The sequence below is a fragment of the Bidens hawaiensis genome, unplaced genomic scaffold, assembly GCF_021521415.1.
Source record: "Bidens hawaiensis isolate Kalapana, Puna unplaced genomic scaffold, B.hawaiensis_p1.1 tig00022384_1, whole genome shotgun sequence".
In the NCBI taxonomy this organism is placed as follows: domain Eukaryota; kingdom Viridiplantae; phylum Streptophyta; class Magnoliopsida; order Asterales; family Asteraceae; genus Bidens; species Bidens hawaiensis.
The window spans coordinates 70,254-91,331 of NW_027493492.1; the positions used below are offsets into that span (position 1 = coordinate 70,254).

At 34.5% G+C, this 21,078-nt stretch overlaps 3 protein-coding genes and 1 pseudogene across 5 annotated transcripts; 1 reads left to right on the forward strand and 3 right to left on the reverse strand.

Annotated features, from left to right (window-relative positions):
* The first annotated feature begins 4,324 nt into the window (after window positions 1–4,324).
* On the forward strand, window positions 4,325–8,837 carry LOC143565527 (ATP-dependent DNA helicase 2 subunit KU70-like). Its single transcript, XM_077052480.1, has 19 exons — window positions 4,325–4,477; window positions 4,557–4,634; window positions 5,320–5,436; window positions 5,549–5,663; window positions 5,830–5,935; window positions 6,008–6,125; window positions 6,217–6,300; window positions 6,394–6,452; window positions 6,534–6,667; window positions 6,754–6,797; window positions 6,858–6,934; window positions 7,020–7,167; window positions 7,270–7,331; window positions 7,573–7,633; window positions 7,739–7,827; window positions 7,911–8,038; window positions 8,128–8,230; window positions 8,298–8,469; window positions 8,558–8,837. Exons 1-19 carry the CDS (start codon window positions 4,412–4,414, stop codon window positions 8,669–8,671), a joined length of 1,875 nt encoding a protein of 624 aa, XP_076908595.1. The 5' UTR covers window positions 4,325–4,411; the 3' UTR covers window positions 8,672–8,837.
* Window positions 8,838–8,987: 150 nt separating this feature from the next.
* LOC143565525 (uncharacterized) lies at window positions 8,988–10,561 on the reverse strand. Of its 2 annotated transcripts, XM_077052479.1 has the most exons (3): window positions 10,444–10,561; window positions 9,300–9,733; window positions 8,988–9,266 (listed from the first exon to the last, which is right to left on the reverse strand). In XM_077052479.1, exons 1-3 carry the CDS (start codon window positions 10,518–10,520, stop codon window positions 9,184–9,186), a joined length of 594 nt encoding a protein of 197 aa, XP_076908594.1. In that variant the 5' UTR covers window positions 10,521–10,561; the 3' UTR covers window positions 8,988–9,183. The 2 variants fall into 2 exon arrangements, with proteins under 2 accessions (XP_076908594.1, XP_076908593.1); XM_077052478.1 differs by having other exon boundaries at window positions 8,988–9,733.
* Window positions 10,562–10,728: 167 nt separating this feature from the next.
* On the reverse strand, window positions 10,729–13,752 carry LOC143565524 (putative serine/threonine-protein kinase At1g54610; annotated as a pseudogene). Its single transcript, XR_013141084.1, has 7 exons — window positions 13,438–13,752; window positions 13,073–13,357; window positions 12,672–12,988; window positions 12,350–12,577; window positions 12,168–12,268; window positions 11,317–11,434; window positions 10,729–11,210 (listed from the first exon to the last, which is right to left on the reverse strand). The product of XR_013141084.1 is annotated as a putative serine/threonine-protein kinase At1g54610 (transcript).
* A 4,489-nt stretch (window positions 13,753–18,241) lies between these two features.
* On the reverse strand, window positions 18,242–20,128 carry LOC143565517 (CASP-like protein 1E2). The gene is made up of 2 exons (XM_077052471.1): window positions 19,833–20,128; window positions 18,242–18,681 (listed from the first exon to the last, which is right to left on the reverse strand). Exons 1-2 carry the CDS (start codon window positions 20,048–20,050, stop codon window positions 18,345–18,347), a joined length of 555 nt encoding a protein of 184 aa, XP_076908586.1. The 5' UTR covers window positions 20,051–20,128; the 3' UTR covers window positions 18,242–18,344.
* Between the last annotated feature and the right edge of the window lie 950 nt (window positions 20,129–21,078).

Below are 21,078 nucleotides of genomic sequence, written 5' to 3' on the forward strand. Positions count from 1 at the left end.
GACTCGATAAAATAAAACACAAACTAAATTATACTAAACACGACTAGACACACTAATCTAAGACACGGACTCACAAGACACACCACAACTCAAGTTTTTTTTTAAATAAAAAATAAAAATATAATAAAAAAAATAAACAATTAAATTCAATCAAAGCTAGTTTCGCTATCGCCTAAGTGTCCCCGGCAACGGCGCCAAAAACTTGATGTGCTGAAAATGGTCTATAAAAACTTATCCTAATGGAATCTATGATGGAACCGGGATCTTAGAATACGACACCCTTAAGCAACCTAAAGGATCCCTGATCGTTCTCCGGGTGTAACCTACAAGGAAACTAAAGAGCATTTAAACTTACCGGTTGGTTGGAACACCTGTCAGTCTCTCCAACAATGCTAAAATACCCTAAAAGACAGATCACCCATCAGTCTCACTATCTCAATACATCCTAAAGTGCAAGGGGTAACCTTAGAACAATCAATAAGACACAAAATTACAATGAAACTAGGGAAATCTAGGAAACCTCATGTCAGAGCGTTCTAGCCTAAACACCTAATCCCAAGGATAACCCGACTATCTATTACCTCTCAGTCTCTAGATAGGTAGAATATAAAGCTCTAAAAAATTACTAACCAATGTTCCTATGGATTACTATGTCTAGCAAAACCATAAATAATCACAAACACACAGTAAGCGTCCTAAACATGCGTCTATAACTGAAAGACAGTCAACAAGACACATGCAGAACAAAGATTAATAATAAATCAAAACTAGATACGCAAACACATCAAATCAATTGTAAAAAGATTCTTTACTTTAATATTAATCCAACGTTAGAAACCAAAAACCAATAAAAATCAGCAAATCACAAAGTATTCGTCAAAAACCTAGGTAGCTAGGGGGTTTAGCCAACACTCATACTCAAGAATAAACCAAGATAGATAAGTTCAAATATTGAATTCATAATAATAATAAATTCAAACCGAGAAATAATGTTTGGTTGAGTAGATGTTAATCTTGAACGCTCTTTATACTCAAACCACCACGTGCTTGCTTCCCTCTCTTCGTAGCTTCTAATTCTCGTCTGACTTTGTTTTGTGATAACCCCTTGATGCTGTCGTGGGGTCCTCCTGTCCAATCCCCTCCAAGATCACTCACGTGAATAACAATAATCATAATATATAGCGGCTTCTATCCCTCTGACTTCTTCTTCCCTAGCATCACATATGGGCCGACCCACCTTCAATTCCCTTTCTTTAATTCGATTTCAAGTTTTCTGTTCAAATAAGAACAATTGATAAATAAAAAGTCAATATTCAATATCACACTAAACGTTGACATCTCGTCCGCCAACATATATAAACCAAATGAGATATAATTACTTTATTCACATAAATAATTTATTCATTACACTAAAATTTGATTTATACTTCAATTCGTTAGACGGATTTTCTTTTAATATAAATAAATGATATTACTTTTTAAGCCTGTTATCTCTTGAAACCATCAAACTCACATATGAACCAATTAATAATAATATTCAATAAAAACATGGCTCAAAAGTATAGGAAATATGTATAATAATATGTATATAATTTAGACCACATCAGTTATGTCCTAAATACATACTTATACAAATGTATAAATAAGATATGCACATATATTTATATATTTGTATATGTGTGTATACATTATTAATATGCATATGTATGTAAGTATGTAGGTATGTGTAAAAGTATTAAACTATGTTTTATAGAAAATAGTTATGATTTATAAATTCACTATAATAGATGATAATTTATGAAATGTTTAAGAGTTTTTTAAGACTTTGTAAAACTCATGTTTATGAATAAGTATTTTTATTAACCAAAATCATAACAATATGAATATAATTTTTGACATTTTAAAGAACACGTTCAAAATAACAAAACTATGTCTACAATTGCTTATGGTTAATAATGAAAATTCTATAAAGTTTATTATATGAATTTCATAACCATTTACATATTGAAACAATAACTTAAAGCATGTTATGGTAAATAGTTATATACATGTTAAAGACCTAACAAAATTTAGTTTTGACTAATATGAATAGTAAAATATCAATTTGATTACGTTGTGTTTCGCGAGAGATTAGGGGTGGCGAACATAGCAGACAAGATAAGAGAGTGGAGATTGAGATGGTTTGGACATGTAAAGAGAAGACAGACGACGAATCCTGTTAGATCCGTAGAAAACATTACTATAGAGGGGAGGAGGGGTAGAGGACGACCGGAATTGACTTGGGATGAGAGGATTAGGCATGATTTGATAGACCTAAACCTCTCCGAGGACATGGTTGAGGATAGGAATTCGCGGAGAAGTAGAATTAAAGTTAAGGATTTTTAGAGAGAATTGAATACCTTAGGGCTTAGACTTAACTTATTTAGGTCACATACCATAATGATATTTCCCTTACATATATTATTATTATTATTATAATTATTATTAGCTTTTATATAGCTGTTAAACTGTGATCTTATTATTAATATTATTATAATTAGTAGTAGTTTTTATATAACTGTTAAACTTTGATTTCCTTTATTTTGCTTCATACACATGTACTTAGAGCCGAGGGTCTCTCTGGAAGCCACCTCTTTATTCCTTTGGATAGAGGTACGGTGTGCCTACATCCCACCCTCCCCAGACCCTACTTATAGCTTTGCTGTCGGTGGGATTTTACTGGGCTTGATTGATTGATTGATTGATTGATTATCAATTTTAAAAATTCTCAATTAGCTATGAATCTTAAATGAACAAGAAGGTTAAGAACAAGATGGAATTAGGATAATCTAACCATAAAGATGATAAATCTTCTTCCTAATTGAGTAAAGACATTCCAAACCTTCTAATCAACTCCAGAATGTTTGATTATAAGTTCAAAGTGTGTGTGTTTGAGTGGAATTCCCGTCGTAAGCAATGAAACAAGTTCCTCTATTTATAGGTTGAGCTGGTGGTCTGGCACACCCCTCGTGTTTCACCAAACACAGCCTCGTGTTACAATGTCAGGAACACATTTTTGTCTTATTTATGACAGCTGGACATGAGGGCGTGTTAAGGGAAGCACGGCCCAATGTTTTATGTGTGAGGAAGTTTGAAATTTGGCAGTTTCAGCCCATTGACTTGTTAAATACTCAAACATAACGAATATACTCGAATAAACTTGATTATTACACATGATTGAGTTGGTTTACCGTGAATAAACATAAAACCACATAGTATAACATAACATCCATCGATTTATTAGTTGAACGAAGATTCGAAATACAATATGGATCAGGTTTTGAATTCAGAAATTTGACAAATGTCACATACATATCAACTTAAGGTATTCACATAAGTTACGTTGATCAGAAACATTATCCAACTTTTTTTTTGTTCCACAAAAATTGTATTACTTGATTCTTGGTTTAATTTTATGTTTTGTGACATATTTATTGATCATGGTTTTCATTTAGTTGATTTTGGGTTCAACCTAAGATTTTTGGTTTAAGGTCAGAATAAAAAAACTGAACAAAATTCTAATTCAGTTTTGAACTGACCGAATCTGATTTTGTTTGGTTTTCAATTTCGATTGAAAAATCTACACCGATCAAACAAACTGAACCGAGGAATCCAAAAACTGAGCCACAATTTTCAACCAAAAAAATTATAGATTACTCATAGGACATGGAACTAGAAAAAAGAATGAACGATATATTTAATTTACTCTTAATTTTATAAACTAGTTTTTATCCCCTATATTACGTGGTTGTTTTACATTATTCGTTTTTAATATTTATATATATTTTTTGGATTTTAATTTTATATATTGTAAGAAAGTTAATAATACACTTAGAGTTTGATGATGAAAGAGTTTTACAAAGAAAAGAAGTTGTTATAACTCGTTTAAAAAGCTATCTGAGTTTGGTAAGACCCATGACCCGTTTATTTTTTACTATAAAATTATTTCTTAATAATAACTGATATCTTTATATAAAAATATCGGGATATTAATTTTTAGTATTTCTATCTTATAGGATTTTCATATCTAGTATATGGTAAAATTAAATTTTAATCTAATGAGATTTTATAACCCGTTTAAGATGAGACACATACCCATGAATTTAGGTTAAATGTATGAGAAACATTCATTTAAGCAACCGGCGGCCTGAGAGGAGGCGTGGAGCATCTGAAAAGCTTTTAAAGGCTTAGTTTATATATATATTTAAAATTTAATATTAAAAAAAGAAAATAAAAATAATAATGAAAAACTTCCACAAGGAGGAGAAGGCATTTCCCCCCAAAGTTATTAAAACCCCCAAATTGCATCCGCCATAAATAAACCCTCCATCCTCCCAAAGGCAGCCTTCATACTAATAATAAGTGAAATAAAATGGATATGGATCCTGATGATGTTTTCCGTGACGATGATGACGACCCTGATAATGATCCGCTTCAGGTTTTATTATTATTATTATTATTATTCAATTTGTTTTTTATGAATTTGATATTGACGATATTGCCCTCCTCCTTCTCAGGAAAGACAGTGGAGCAAAGAGCTAGTAGTGTTCTTGGTGGATGCTTCTCCCAAAATGTTCAACACCACCTGCCCTGGGGTATTTAATTCTTGTATTTACACATTCACAGTTGCTACATGCTTATTAATATGTTTACAGTTACCATGCCTCTTTATTATTTTATTCTTTTTTGTATGAAACGAGAGAGGCAAAGGCTGAGACCAAATTCCAAATTGCAGCTAGGGTTAGTGGTAGGTTACTAACATGTTTAGTTATTTTAGAAAATTATGAAATAACATAGTTAAATGTGTTAAAACAAACGTAAATAGACAAACATAAATGAGCATACATAAACGAACACAACATGTGATCATGTTCGTTTGTTTATTAAAATGAACAAAAAACTTTTTTCCATGGTTGTTCGATTATTAAATAAACGAACATAAACGAAATGCCTGCTTAACGGTTCACAAACAGTTCACTGAATGTTCGGTTCGTTTACAGGCCTATATAACTATATATAATTGTCAGTTTGTAATGATAACAATAGGCGCATATGTAGTTTTGGATTGAAAAGTTCTAAATGTGGAAACTATCATATTTAAATATCTATGATTCTATTCACACCTTCATTTCAAAGGATATTAGTTGTTTTTATAATCAAATTTGACCGATGACTTTGTATTCTCTAATTTTTATGATTTTGGTTTGATTGAACCAAAATATTATTGCCTTTTAAGCTGGTAAGAGTATTAGTGGTGTTGTTGATGACAATGTTCTACAGGATGATCAAGAGAATGCATCTCATTTTCATGTTGCTGTCAGTTGCATTGCACAGTCTCTAAAGGTTCAGATCATCAATCGGCCATATGATGAAGTTGCAATATGTTTCTTCAATACTGTAAGAACACCACTCACATAAACTGAAATATTGATTATTGAATGAAAATAATTTTGTAACATTTTTCTTATAGTTTTTTTTTAAATTCCTGAAATCATATTGTTATTGGCAGAGAGAGAAGAAAAATCTACAAGATCTTAGTGGTGTTTATGTATTTAATGTTGCTGAGAGAGAATATATGGACAGCCTTACTGCATGCTTTATAAAAGAATTTGATCGTGTAGAAGGTATGCTTGTGGTGTAATCAGTTTTTAATCTTCTGATAAACAAATTCTGCCTATGATTATTTAAGTGTCAAAATGTCAAATACTGATTATGAAAGGGTAAAATAGAATTATCTAGTGATCTCTTTTTTGGACTTTTATGTTTACATTATGTGTTATATGAATGCAGAATCGTTTAGTAAAGTTATAGGGAGTGAGTACGGTATTGTTCCGGGATCTAGGGATAATTCTTTGTACAATGCAATCTGGGCTGCACAAGCGCTACTGCGTAAAGGGTATGTCTTTTTACGTTCCTAACCCCACAGTCCAAATTTCCATATTATAATAACAATTTGATAAATCTTCAGATCCGCCAAAACGGCCGATAAACGCATCTTGTTGCTTACAAATGAAGATGACCCTTTTGGAAGTATCAAAGGAGTGACAAAACTAGACATGACTAGAACAACATTGCAACGAGCTAAAGTAAATAGTTAACTACTAGAAATGAGATATAACTCTCAGTTTATTAAAAATAGATAATAATCATACCAATTCTTATTTTCAACTGTTGCAGGATGCACAAGACCTTGGAATCACAATTGAACTTCTTCCTTTAAGTAGTCCAAATGAAGAATTTAACGTGTCACTTTTTTATGCTGTATGTTAACTTTAAGAATTTATATCATAGATTAGAAATTTTATGGTTAACTCACTTACATAAATATCATTGCATCAATCTTTAATATATCAGGATTTGATCGGATTGGATGGCGATGAGTTGGCTCAGTTCATGCCATTGGCTGGAGAAAGGTATGTGTGGTTTAAGTTAGCTAGTTATAAAGTTGCTGGACTAAATCAATTTTTATAAGAAAAAGTTTTATTAAATTTCAGATTTGAAGACATGAATAAACAATTAAGAAAACGCATGTTCAAGAAACGCAGAGTTCGCAGGATCAGTTTTGAGATTCCAGGTGGATTATCGATTGAACTGAATACATATGCTCTCATTCGTCCCACTGTTCCAGGTTTGCAACGTGTCTTTATTATTCTTTTAACAAAAAAAATTGGAAAATTAGGGGGACATAAAGATTGATTTTTTTACTGTTTTCAGGGAAAGTTACGTGGCTTGATTCTGTCACCAATCTTCCTTTAAAGGTAATTAAATAGTTACTTTCTCTTATTTGATTCTTTTTCATATGGCCCCGCATTTTGCAGACTGAAAGATCATTTATTTGCGCTGATACTGGAGCAATTGTGAAAGAAGCTACGAAGCGGTTTCAAACTTACAAGAAGTAAGTTGCAAAATCTGTGACCTATTAAACTTTATAGCAATTTCACAATATGTAATAATATTAACTGACTATGATACATTTGTAGTGAGGATGTCACGTTTACGGTAGAAGAGCTTTCAGAAATCAAGAGAGTATCAACAGGAAACCTAAGGCTTCTAGGGTTCAAACCGTTAAGTTGCTTGAAGGATTATCACAACTTGAAGCCACCACTATTTGTCTGCCCTAGTGATGAGGTGGCTTTTTTTTACAACTATGATAAATTTAGTTGTTACTATTATATAGAGTAATCCTTTGCTGGTATTACAAATGATAATTAGCCGTGACTGTTTCTGCAGGAAGTGATGGGAAGCACATGCATTTTCATTGCTCTTCATAGATCTATGATACGCCTCCAACGGTTAGTGTTTGAAGTTATTATTTTATCATTTCAGAAATACTCTAATTGATTATCTTAATTAGGTATGTATTAATGATATCACATAGTTCAAAACTTAAAATATGTATGTTTTTAGTATTTAAAAACATCCCACCCTCCTCAGACCCTACTTATAGCTTTGCTGTTGGTGGGACTTCACTGGGTACGATTGATTGATTGATTGATTAGTATTTAAAAAGTCTTTTGTCTTTTGTGGTTACAGTTTTGCAGTTGCATTTTACGGGAGTTCATCGCGACCTCAATTGGTTGGTCTGATTGCACAAGTAAGATATGGTCAAGTTCATGGGTCAAACCGGCTTTGATGAGTTGACCTGTTTGACTTAAAAACACTTTTTTTACTTGTTTAATTTTACTTTTTTTAAGCACAGGAGGAAGTTATTGATGGTGGCGGCCAGATTGAGCCACCAGGAATGCACATGATATATCTTCCATATTCTGATGACATCAGACCCATTGAAGAGGCAAGAAAAAGCCCCTAATATAAATATGATATATATTTTTTAACTGTATATATTATCACATTAATGGTGTTTGTTTTTGCTTATTGCAGCTTCATGCAGATACTAGTGGTGTTCCAGTGGCCACTGATGATCAAATCCAAAAGGCAGCTGCTTTGGTTAAGCGCGTTGACTTAAAAGATTTCTCTGTCTGCCAATTCTCCAATCCTGGTAGCCCCTTTGATTTAGAATATATTCTTTTAACAATTTGAATAAAGAGTAAATATTTTATTTCAAATGCAACCGAAACATTTTTACAGCACTGCAGAGCCACTATGCACTAGTACAAGCTATGGCCCTTGATGAAGATGAGATGCCTGAAATTGTTGACGAAACTCTTCCAGATGAAGAAGGCATGGCTAGGTAATAATATCTTTACACACATACACATATACATACATGTATGTACATGCTTATTGTGTTATTGCAGGCCCGGGATTGCTAAAGCATTGGAAGAATTCAAGATTAATGTGTATGGTGAAAACGGTGACGAGGAAGATGAAAAGGCAAATAAGACTGGCAAGAAAAGGAAACAGGTTACCGAAGAAGCGATTAACAAGGGTGCATATTATGATTGGGGCAAACTTGCTGATGATGGAAAGGTGATTTTAATTATTTTACAAACAGAAGTATTTAATCTAAGATTATTGATTAGTTTCATTTATTATGTTTGTTGGATACCGGATGCAGTTGAAGGATTTGACTGTACAAGAGCTGAAGTACTACTTAACAGCCAACAAGCTTACTGTTGCTGGGAAAAAAGAATTTTTGATCAATAGGATTTTAACCCACATGGGTAAATGACACGTCAGTTTCTCTTCTTGATTGACAAGTTTTTATCCTTAACTTTGTAACTTACGTGTGAATGAAGCAGAATGTTGCCATTTGTGTAAAGTACAGAATGACTTTTGGTACCAAAATCTTCTTAGCAGCTGCCTGTAGGATTGGCCATAGGTTACTTATAACCTTAAGCCAATAAAACTACTTAAACTAGCTAAGCCGAATGCTGTCTTACAGTTCATAATTATTAGTCTGATTTCTGAAATGAGCTTACGGTGAAATGTACTGCATAGCTTAAAGAAGTTATTTTATTTTAATTAAACAGTAATACAGCTAAGTTACCATTTAGTCACAGGTTTTTTTGCATATATATCTGAGGAACCAAGAGTTTATACATAAAATGCTGCTAAGTTTTATTACGTAAATAACCATATTTAGATATAACTACTGAATGGGACTAATACACACAAAAAAAAACAAAAATAAAACATGCATATTTTATTACCACCTTCGTATCTAGAGTCAACTTCAACAGTCTAAAGTAGCCCAGGTTGTACACCAGGAACTCTTGGAGGCTCAGGCGGGCCCTGCTGTCCGGGGTAACCGTACTGTATAGGAGGCGGCCTGTTTGGGTAACTGGGCTGCATAGGAGGCGGTTCATGTGGGTAACGCTGGATAGGAGGCCTGTGTAGTTCTGGAGGATCGGGTGCATCAGGCGTCCCAAACGGGCTGTGAGGACCTCCTAAATGTCCAAGACGGTCATCCATCGGACCGGGTGGGTTACACATTCCAAATGGACTGTGACCGGGTGGGTTAGACACTCCAAATGGACTGTGTGGACCTCCTAAATGTGCAAGACGATCATCCCTCGGGCCTGTATGGCCGGGCCCAAATGGACTGTGGGGGCCGCCTAAATGTGCAAGACGATCATCAATCGGGCCTGGAGGACCGGGTCCAAATTGACCGTGGGAACCTTGACGACGATCATCCACTGGGCCTGGAGGTGGAGCCATTAAAGGAGTAGATGGTTCTCGTCGATGGCCCAAACAGTCTCGGAAGAGCCAACAGCAACATAACAAACCAACACTGTAACATAAATGACAACACACGTAGACAATAAAGTAAACATATGCATAAAAGAGAGGATTTATTTCCTGGAATAAGCTTCCATCTTCCACTATAATGTTGAAATGAAGTTTTTAAATCGATAGTTAAGCTTTTGTTACCGGTATAGGTGGGTGCGTGCGTGCGTGTGTGTAGGGACACATTTAAGAACAATATTTAAGAAGAGAAACGTGTAAGCACAGGTAGATAGGAGGAAACAGAGAAACGTATAACAGTATTAGAGTTAAAATAACATTCTCATAGATTTTATTTAAAAATGGTTTTATACATTAACTCTCTAAATATATATATATAAACAATCATTACATAACCAATCCTATGATAATCGCGTAAATAATATGTACGTGTTGCTTTGAATGTGATTCACAAAACAACTATGTAACTGTCTATTGTTCTTCTCACTACTTTTGATCATCTTTTATAAACACCCTAAGATGTTTAATTTATTAAATGTTTCATATTTTTTTCTCTTGGTTTCCCAAATCTCCTTTTAAGTATGAAATACTTTGTTTTCCAAAAAAAAAAAAAAGAGTATGAAATACTTTTCAAAATATTTTATGGAATAAACATGATTCTTCGGTACTTGATAGGAAAAATACTTATTTACTAAGAAACTTTACAGATAAACCAAGAAAATAATAATAAAGTATGGTTTAAGAGTGAGAGCTAACCAAGAAGACATGGTGTTGCAAAGGGTACCAAAGAAACCTGTGGGAGCATAGGAGTCTGCTTGATTTCCCGGCCACATCTTGCCACCACCACCACTTGCAGGTTATTCAAGATGATAATATTAATACAATAAATACTTCAGTAACCCCTCAAGCGGCAATTTTTTGTTTTCATGCACACATCTGTACAGTACTTATCTTATACTTCAAGCCCAATAACCCTTGATGGGCCCATAGTTGTGCCACCATATATCAATTTTTTTTTTCAATAAATGGGTTTATTTTATAATTATAAAGTAGGCTAGTTGAGTAACATTTACATTGCTTTGGGACTAACAGGATCTTCTCATCATATTCCAAAAAAAACAATACAAACAATGAAAAGTTGAAAACTAACAAAATGCTTTACCTCACCTCACCTCTCCATTTTAAAACTTTGAACAAAAAATGTTTTCAAATAAATAGCATTTGCATCTTTCTCACTTCTCCCTGGACCGACCCGAAGCCTTACTCTTCGAAGACTTGGAAGTAGACTCACTATGTTTCTTTCTCGTCGGGCCGGGCTCCACCAACGGGCCGGACCAAGTCTGGATAGGGGCTTTACCATACGAAAAATTTGAACTGAATGGCACATCTGGTGGATCAAAAGTTGGATCCATGTGCATGTGGTTTGATGAACTCAATGTGTACCCGAGTGCGCCATCTTGATGAGGTGGCGGAAATTTCTCACTCTTGCTCTTTGCATTTGCATGTGTGATCAAACGCCGCCTCTGCCAAATAATCATAGTTTTAGTTTTAACTCATATAACCTCATAAATTGTTGTAGAGATGTAATAATAATATTAATAATATTAATAATGAAGTTGGTTGACATACATCAAGGTTTGTTTGCAGCTCAGCATTTGCTTCAGGTGCAGGCATTGCCCTTGCAGATCTTTCGCGTGTGCGTGCTTTTTTCGCCCCGTCAGCATTTGATTTACCAGCAGCTCTCAGTCTACCATAAAATAATTTTGAATAATTGCAATCTAGGTTAAAAAACAATTATACTATATTATAATTATAAGTATACACATTTAGCAAAGATGCCACATGGTAATGAACAGTCAATTTCCATCTCTTTACAATTTGACCACCATTTTTTTCCCTCTTTACAACTTGACCACCAAAGTTTCTGCCATATAAGTCCCTCGAGTTTAATTAAATCTATAATGTCGACCTTCAACTTTCGTATGTGGTTTTTTTAAGTTTCAATTTCACCACTTATACTATATTCATTATACACTTTTATAATTTAACTTGATTTTTCTCTAATAACCTGCGTTCACTAACGTTTAAAAAAAAATAATCTAATTACATAGTTATGCATAAACTTTTTTCAACATTCCCATATAAACTTTATTGAAAACGGAGTTGTATTAAAAAAGAGAGTACGTTTTAGCTTTGTAAACTATATACCGACCGAACATTGGTGCCAGCACTCATTTTATGGTCTCCTTTTTGATTTTTCTCTAATAAGTTGCATTCATTAGCTTTTCAAAAAAAAAATCTGATTACTAACATCGGTACCAATATCGGCATCATCGGAAACATGTTGATATCATTTTAGGCAAATCACAACTTTATTTTTTAGGTTCTCTTTCAGTTGCTACACCAAGTGCCAGTACTATACCGGTACCGTAACAAACTGACTAGTTTAAGTAACTTTCTAAAGTCAATATATTTCTTACTTTCTGGCTTCTTCATCACGTAATTTGGCATCCATTTCCTTGCTGGGTGGATATTTTGGCAGACTTGAAGGCTCACACGCATAAGGTTCTGTTGTAAAGAACTAAAAAAAATCATGAAATCAAAGGGTGATACAATAACAAATCATGAGAAACTTATGTTGCAAGAAACAAGATACACTCACCTCACTTTGCAAAGCATCTGTTGCAGTTAAACGTTCAGCTGGATCTACAGAAAGAAGTGTATCAATTGTTGGAAATGATGACGGTGGAAAATCTTTAAACGTCTCTTTTATGCACCGTCTATATGAATGTTGCGGCTTAAATATTGTCGCGCGTGGAAGCTTTGACTTTTTCCAATATTCTTCAGATGGAGACCCGCATAACCTGAAAATCTTGTGTAGCTGCTCTACCTTCAAAGGGGTAAATAGTAACTTCACCTTATACTTAGAAACTTAACAGAAAACCTAACAGAAATTATACATTTAAACCGATATTGTTAGTTACCTCTGTACGACCGGGCATGATGGGTTTGCCAGCTAACAACTCTGCTAGTACGCACCCTGCACTCCAAAGGTCAATACCGACACCATAATCAGTAGCCCCGAGAAGAAGCTCGGGTGGTCTATACCAAATTTAACCACCCGACTAGTCATCGGCTGCTTATGATTCGGATCAAAAAACGATGCTAAACCAAAATCAGCAATTTTCAAGCCGCCATCATTATCAAGAAGCAAATTCGAACCCTTGATATCCCGATGCAACACATGACGATTGTGACAATGTTCAAGCCCAGACAATAATTGTTGCATGTAACACTTCACCTATAACAATAATAAACATTCACTACGGATGAACTATGACGCTAAGAATAATTAGTTTAATAATACTAACTGAATTTAACTAACCTGAGGCTCGGTAAATTTGATTGCAGGACTCGCAGCAAGTCCAGCCAAATCATGCTCCATATACTCAAAAACAAGATACAAACTACACGACATTCGTGACGTCACTAATCCTTCCAACTTCACAACATTGGGATGATCCAAACGCCTTAATATCAAAATCTCGCGCGCCATGAATTTCACACTCTCAGGCTCTAAAGTATCAAAGCGAACCTTTTTCAACGCAACAATCTTTCCCGTCTGCGTATCCTTAGCTTTGTACACATTACTATACGTACCTTGTCCAATCTAATCAAAACATAAACCACAATAAAAAACCATAGTTCATTGTGAATATTATTTCCCCTAATTAAATAAAAACAATATACCTTATCGATTTTCTCGAACGTATCGGCTCGCGTCGGCGTCCAACCATTAATGGCTTCACCGGCTACAGCGGAGAGCCAAGCGGGCCAGCCAGCAGCGACCTGTTCACCATGGATATTATTAGGTGGGTTACTATGCCTAGGGTTGGGTTTCGAGCGCCTTCGATATCGATCTTTATCTTTTCCCCCATTCTGATCCACTAGTTGTTCATCACGGGTGTTCGGATTATCGGGATTTGATTCAGTTGCATCTAATTTCTTAATCTCAGAAGTAGAAGCCTGTTTGGCAAATACACAGCCCATATTATTTTGTTTAAAGCTCTAGAACTAATGCTAATAATCCTAAACCTCATATCTGCACACCTGAATATTTATGCCTAATAACAGCAGCAGCAGCAGCATATTATTATTATTTATGTTCCAACAACAGCAATGAATGAAATTGAATAATGAGATTTGTTGAAGAAAGCAAAGGCAGCAATGATTTAATGGCGGTCAAAAGGTTGATGGGTTTAATATTATTAATAACATATGCAATTGGAGATCTATGTATGTATGTATCTATATATGTAAGTGTGATTCAACTATGGACGACTGACTAACTGACTTTGTTTGTGTTTGGTGGATTTGCAGAGAGAGTGACAGCCAGACAGCCAGAAAGACTTTGGGTTTGGTTTGGAACACTGATGATAATTGTAACCCAGGAGCTTAATGTTATTTCGTTTTCAACCTAGTCCAAATCATGCCATTGTATTTATAAGAATTTATTTATAGATTATACATCTAGGTTAGGGGTTTATTTATGGGGAAAATTCCTAAAATTTTATATATTCTAAATATATTCTATAAAAAATACATTCCATATTTGTCTCTTTACTAATATGTTACCGTCTCTTCGTTAGGAGTTTAAGACGACATGTTTCTTAACTCGTCGCCTCCCTGTCATGTTAGCTTAAAACCCGTTGTCTCACCGCTATGTCATCTCAAACCTCATCGTCTCACTGTCATGTTAGCTTAAAAATTAATTTAATAAATCTTGTTATTTAAACAATTACATCTAAACAAGGCACATATAAAATCATTTTGATGGTATGCATGAGTTTTTTTTAATTGTATTCCAACATACAAGAATTTAAGAATCAATAAAATTAAAAATATTTAAATACTTTTAAAGGGATTACTCTATAGATTAGTAACCAAGGTTTGAAACTCTTCCAATTAGGTCACTAAAAGTTCTTTTTTGTTCTAATCCTATATATTTTATCTGGATAGCAGGTTTTGTAGGTTTTTTTTATTTGGAAAATTGGTTTTTATTGGTCCCAACTATTTTTCTTTTGCCAGCGGTGGTCCCAACTTTCATTTTGGCTGGCAACGGTCAAAACTTTCACATACGTTGAAACCACCAGTCCGCGACTAACGGATTACAAACTCCGTTAATTAAAATCTGATGTGTCGTCCTAGTCATCAAAACGTGGACCGGCTGTGTGTTATACATACTCCCCAAATCCCCAACGTTACCACTTGAACATCCACTTCGGAGTCCTCGCCGGCGACGGCGTCAGAGGCACTCCGGCAGGGTAGGCGCTCTGCCATGGGCTGCCGGTGAAGGAGTGGTTCGGGGTGGAGCTGCCGTTTGCGACGGCGTACGTGGCTTAGGCTTAGGGTTGCGAGGTGGGTTTGCAACGGCGGATCCGACGGGGTGTCGTGTTTGACGGCAACAGCATCTTTGCTGCAGCAATGACCCATCGACAACAACAACAATAATAATAATAATAATAAAAATATTCTCCGGTGAGGGTTTGAAAAGTCTAATAGTAGGTTGATGGCAAATTGGTGTTCATAGTCTGGGATTGACGAGTATTAAATAATAATAATAATAATAATATTATTATTATTATTATTATTATTATTATTATTATTAATTGGGTGTTTGATGTGAAAGACGGAGGTGTGTGTATACAAGGAAAATGTGTTTGGTTAACAGTGAATTGAGTATGTATGGAGTCAAGATTTATAAAAGGTGTATTATACATACTCCCAAATCCCAACGTTATACTCCCTCAGATCCGCCGTCGCAAACGGCAGCTCCACCCCGAACCAATCCTTCACCCGCAGCCCATGGCAGAGCGCCTACCCTGCCGGAGTGCCGGCGAGGACTCCGAAGCGGATGTTCAAGTGGTAACGTTGGGGATTTGGGGAGTATGTATAATACACAGCCAGTCCACGTAGGATGCACAGTCAGCTGTTTTTGATTACTAGGATGACACATCAGATTTTAATTAACGGAGTTTGTAATCCGTTAGTCGCGGACTTGTGGTTTCAACGTATGTGAAAGTTTTGACTGTTGCCAGCCAAAATGAAAGTTGGGACCACCGCTGGCAAAAGAAAAATAGTTGGGACCAATAAAAACCAATTTTCCTTTTTATTTCTAACATGACTGTGAGACGACGAGTTTTAAGCTAACATGACGGTGAGATGACGGATTTTGAGCTAAAATGGAGGGAAGAGACGAGTTAAGAAACATGTCGTGTCGAACTCCTAACGTAGAGACGACGACATATTAGTAAATGGACAAATATGGAATTTAACTTTTTAGGGGACATATTTAGAATCTATTTCTAAAAAATGGACATTTTGGGAATTTTCACTTATTTATGTATTTATGACATGATAGGGGAGTGCGTGGTGCTATTCAGTACGGTTTCCGGTTAAAACCAAACCGAAAACCAAAACTTTCGTTTTTGGAGTTTCTGAAACCGTTTGGTTTCGGTTTTCGTTTTGGTTTCGGTTTTTTTGGTTTTTATCTTTTGAGCTTGAAAATTTTAAGTCGAAAAAAAATTGGCAAAAAATAATTAATTTATGTATAAATAGTTTTGTTGATTGTAAAATAATAGACTATTATATATTTGACCAAAATATTTGAGTTACATATTTATTAAATTACTTAATATAAAATATAAAAAAACAAAAAATTAGCATTTCGGTTCGACTTTTAAAAAAACCTAAAATCAAACCGTCGGTTTTTGATTTGGTTTGAATTTTTCGGTTTTTTTTAGTTTCATATCGGTTTTTTCGGTTTCTTGCACACCCTTATGACATGATATGAAATGTGACACGTCTATGAAAATAAATCGGGTTGACGTGTCTAACGCGTTTGATAATTGATTGTGTTAGGGTTTTTGCTTGACTAAACGGTTTGTGTGCGGGTTTGTATATACCCAACATGTAGGAGAGCTAGTATTGGACATGGTTTTACAGCTGAGTATGGAATGTGAATATGTGATTAATATTGTTTGTCATACAACCATCCCTATGAGTAATAGAGTTTTCTTACTATTTATGTTTTATTACGTTTTTCAAGTGATTTAGTGTTCTTTGTATGCCAACGCATTTGTTGTTTTCTTGTTAAGCTTGGGCGAAGACGCGATAGTTTGGCCTTAAACCGTGGATAAGTATTCGCTACATATGAGTATTGCTTACTCGAGACTGCGGATTGGGTTCTCCGAATTCATGACATTAGTTTTTTACTTTGCGAAAATATTGTGAAATTGGAAGATCTCATTTGGAAATCGTCATTAAATCACATTCTATTAGTTGCAATCGAGCATCATTCTTCATCATGAACAAGTTCTCATGCGTATCTCATGGTTGTTTTGGGTATTCGATTTCTTGAATGAGATCAAGAACATCAACATCGATCTCTAACCCGGTTTATATAATATTAATGGCTCCCTAAAAACACTTTAAAAGTAGGGGTGGCAATCTTGACCCTATCAAAATGTATAAGATGGGTTAGAATGGGTCAAACTAAAAAAAGACAATGATTGAAACGGGTCGACATTTCTTGGGTTTTTTTTTTTTTTTTTTTTTTATGGAACAAGAAAAACGGAGGAAACTTTTTGGTATTTTTACCTTTTAAGTTTTTGATTTATATTTCGTGTTATAATTTTTTAATTATTTTGTTTGAATTTTTTGGTTAGGGGTAGAGGTGCACAAAAAACCCGTACCCGGAATAAAAACCCGGAACCGGTTTTTTTAATACCCGAACCATACCCGACCCTACCCGTAGGGTATGCATTTCGGTACTAAAACCCGAACCGGACCCGATTTGTACCTGGTAATACCCGAAAACCCGAACTGGTTCCATACCCGAAACCGGGTATTTCAAATACCCGATGTATACCCGAAAAATACCCGAAAAAGATCCATAAAAAGTGCAACATTTTAAAAAATCCAATCTATACCTGATAAATACCCGAAAATAGCCCGAAAAAAACCCACAAATAGGGTTTTTTCAATACCTGAAACTAGGGTATTCAAATACCCGGTTCTATACTCGACCCGAACCCAATACATAGGGTATGGTTTTTAGAGGTAATACCCGGACCCGAACCCTACCCGGTTATTACCAATACCCAATTTTCCAATACCCGGTCATACCCGAACCCAGTTCTATACCCGAACCTGGGTATTTAAAAAACCCGATTTGTGCACCTCTAGTTAGGGGTTTTGAAATGAGTCAAAATGGGTTGAGATTTCAAAAACCTCTTACCAAAAATTCAAAAAAAATAATTAAAAAAATTATAACTCGAAATATAAATCAAAAACTTAAAAAGTAAAAATACCAAAAAGTTTCCTCCGTTTTTCTTGTTCCTTAAAAAAACCCGGGAAATGTCAACCTGTTTTGACCCGTTTCAATCATTTTCTTTTTTTAGTTTAACCCATTCTAACCCATCTTATAAATTTTGATACAACTCATTCAACCCATGGGTCAAGAATGCCACCCCTATTTAAAATAAACAATAACCAAAAATGACATTTGTAAGCAGTATAACAGAGAATCACTGCAACTATTAATCTGAAAAGAGCAAACAACATGCGTAATTATTGAAATAACTCGCTCATTCTTCTTAAAGCTTCTTGTAAACATTGAAAATAGCCATCACGATGAGTAGAAGATAGGCCACGGAGGCGATGAAAGACAAGGCCATTGCCGCCGCAACTTGGTGGCAAAACTTATCAAACACGTTGCACACCTTTTGCCATTGTACATGTGAGTTGCCTTGGTAGCCAATAAGAGCAACAGCACCACTAGCACCAATGGCTGAGAACAGGAGCGCCAACATCACTAAATCTAAAATTGTTACCATTGCCGACACCTTCTTTGTTCCACCTTTGGTTGCCAATGTAACGATCAAAGAGATTGTTGTATAAGCACATACTATTGCATTTGTGATCACAAAGTATCTGTAACAACAAATAAGCATACTTCATTTCATAAATGATTTTACAAAAAAAAAAATAATTGATTTCATTTTTCACTTATTCTAAATAAAAATTACTACCAATGCATCTAATAATCTATAGCGTAATGCAAAGACGAATCTAAGTATGAAGTAACACCGGTAAGTTACTTTTATGTGTGATGTAATATTTGATATCTAATATTCGAATGACACAATTCAACCAAATATTTTGTTTTAAAGTTAATGCCGGGAAACTTTTCAATTTAAACTCATTAATAATGTAGTAAGAATATATAGGGGAAAGCTAATAAACAAATGAAATTAACATGTTAATTATGATAATCAAGTAGAATGATTACCCTATAATGTAATTACATAATTACTGTATATAATTACTTTATTAAATTATCACGGTTAACTCATTAATTTTTTTTTTGTATTTAATTCAAACCAGAATATACATATTCCGTTACCTACTAAATTATTAACGCCTTTTATATGGAAGGTGGGGTGGGGGGTGTCAACTCATGAGTTATGTTTGTGGGAAAGTGAACGTGAAAAAATGTGACATAAGTCAGCGCGCTTTTATTGCAGAAGAAGATAATATATATTTTGTTATCTTAAAACCTAAAATAATATATCACATTTAATTCTTTCAGTGTTTCCTTTATTAAAATAATAAAAGAAGAAAACTTAGCAGAACACAAATTAAAGATACATAAAAATTAAATAAACCGTATAATTGCATCTCGCAGAATTAATTCCCACAAATTAAAGATACGTAGATAAATCGTTATAAATAAATCGTATAATTGTATCTCACATAATTTAAACTCTCACAAATTATAAATAAATAAATAAATCGTATAATTGCATCTCGCAGAATTTAAACTCTCACATCTTTAAATTTTTTATTTTTATTTAAAGGATGTAACGCGTTAGCGATACATTTGTGTGCAATAAAGCCCCAAGAGTTCATCACTCGGGTGAATTGAACCGGGGACCAAACGTTCCCTGGCCTCAGAACTAACTGAGAAAACACCTTACCACTAGGATGTCTCTCGAGGACCTTTATGAATTAATATGTGATGAACATTACTAAAATACATATGCGTGTCTAGTTATGCAAACGTAAGTGAAAAAAGTACATACACAAAAGCCGACATGTGAAGCCATTTGGCAGTGACAGGCATGTTAACTGGCGGCAGAGATTGAACGATTGTGATGGCCACTGTTGTTCTCTGCTTATTTACTCCTAGAACAACAGCTGCCGTCATAGTTAGCACCAACGCTAACACCCTCACCACCAAATCCGTACGCCTCAACGTCCCTCCACTGTTGTTTTCCTCCTTGTAGTGTTGCATCTCCATTATTGTAAATTTAGTGATTATAGTTATAACTTAAATAGAATGCTTAAGAGGAAGAGAAAATTAAGTTATGTAAATGGTGGTCCATGTATATATAGGGGATGTGAGTATGTGACTTCTGAGGGTGTAGAATTTATTACACTGCTCCCACCGTCTCAAACAAAGTATGAATGTATATGATTCACAGTTTTATTTGACTATTATCTTGATCTTGAGTTTTTGTTCCCACATTTATAAATAAATATTATTTTTCAGAAAACTTTTATGAGTTACTTGGAGCAATATGACGAAATTCATTTTGATTTCGTTTGCTTTCACTTAAAGAAATATTACAATACTATTAAAGTAATATAAGACATCTTATAATACTATTAAACTAATATAATGCTTTTCACATGATATTAAAATAAGATGTTCACATTAATGTCACATCATTGTCAACTCATCTATTTCTTTTCCTATTATTGTCAAATCACCTCATACATCTTATTTAAACCTTAAGATTTTCCAACCATAATCATTTTAATTTCTCTCTCTCTCTCTCGGCTTATTACCTCCACCATCTCCTATATTTCGGTAATGTAGTGACGATTAATCGTTTTCCGGTAAGGTTATATTTTATACTATAATGGCCAACAATATTATATGATTTTCCGGTACGGTTACACCTTTTTTCGATAAGGTTTTATATTTATTTTAGTTGTTATATGATTTTATTATAATTTCTTTAGGTTGTATATTAAAATCCAAGATTGAATTGATACGTTGAAGTTATTACGATTTTCTGGTAAGGCTTTTGCAAGGCCCTGGTCCCGGTGCCCTACTTTGGCGTTGGATTTACTCATAAGCGCAGTTCTAAGTATCATAGTTAATTAAAACTTTCACGGAATAATTAAAACTTCAATAATTCATTACAAGAGAAAATTATTGTTTGCGTCCCTGTGGTTTTAGGGAGGAGTCACAATGAGTCCTTAAAAGAAAATTTGAACTGGTTGAGTCCCTGTGGTTTTAAAAATGAACTATATGAGTCA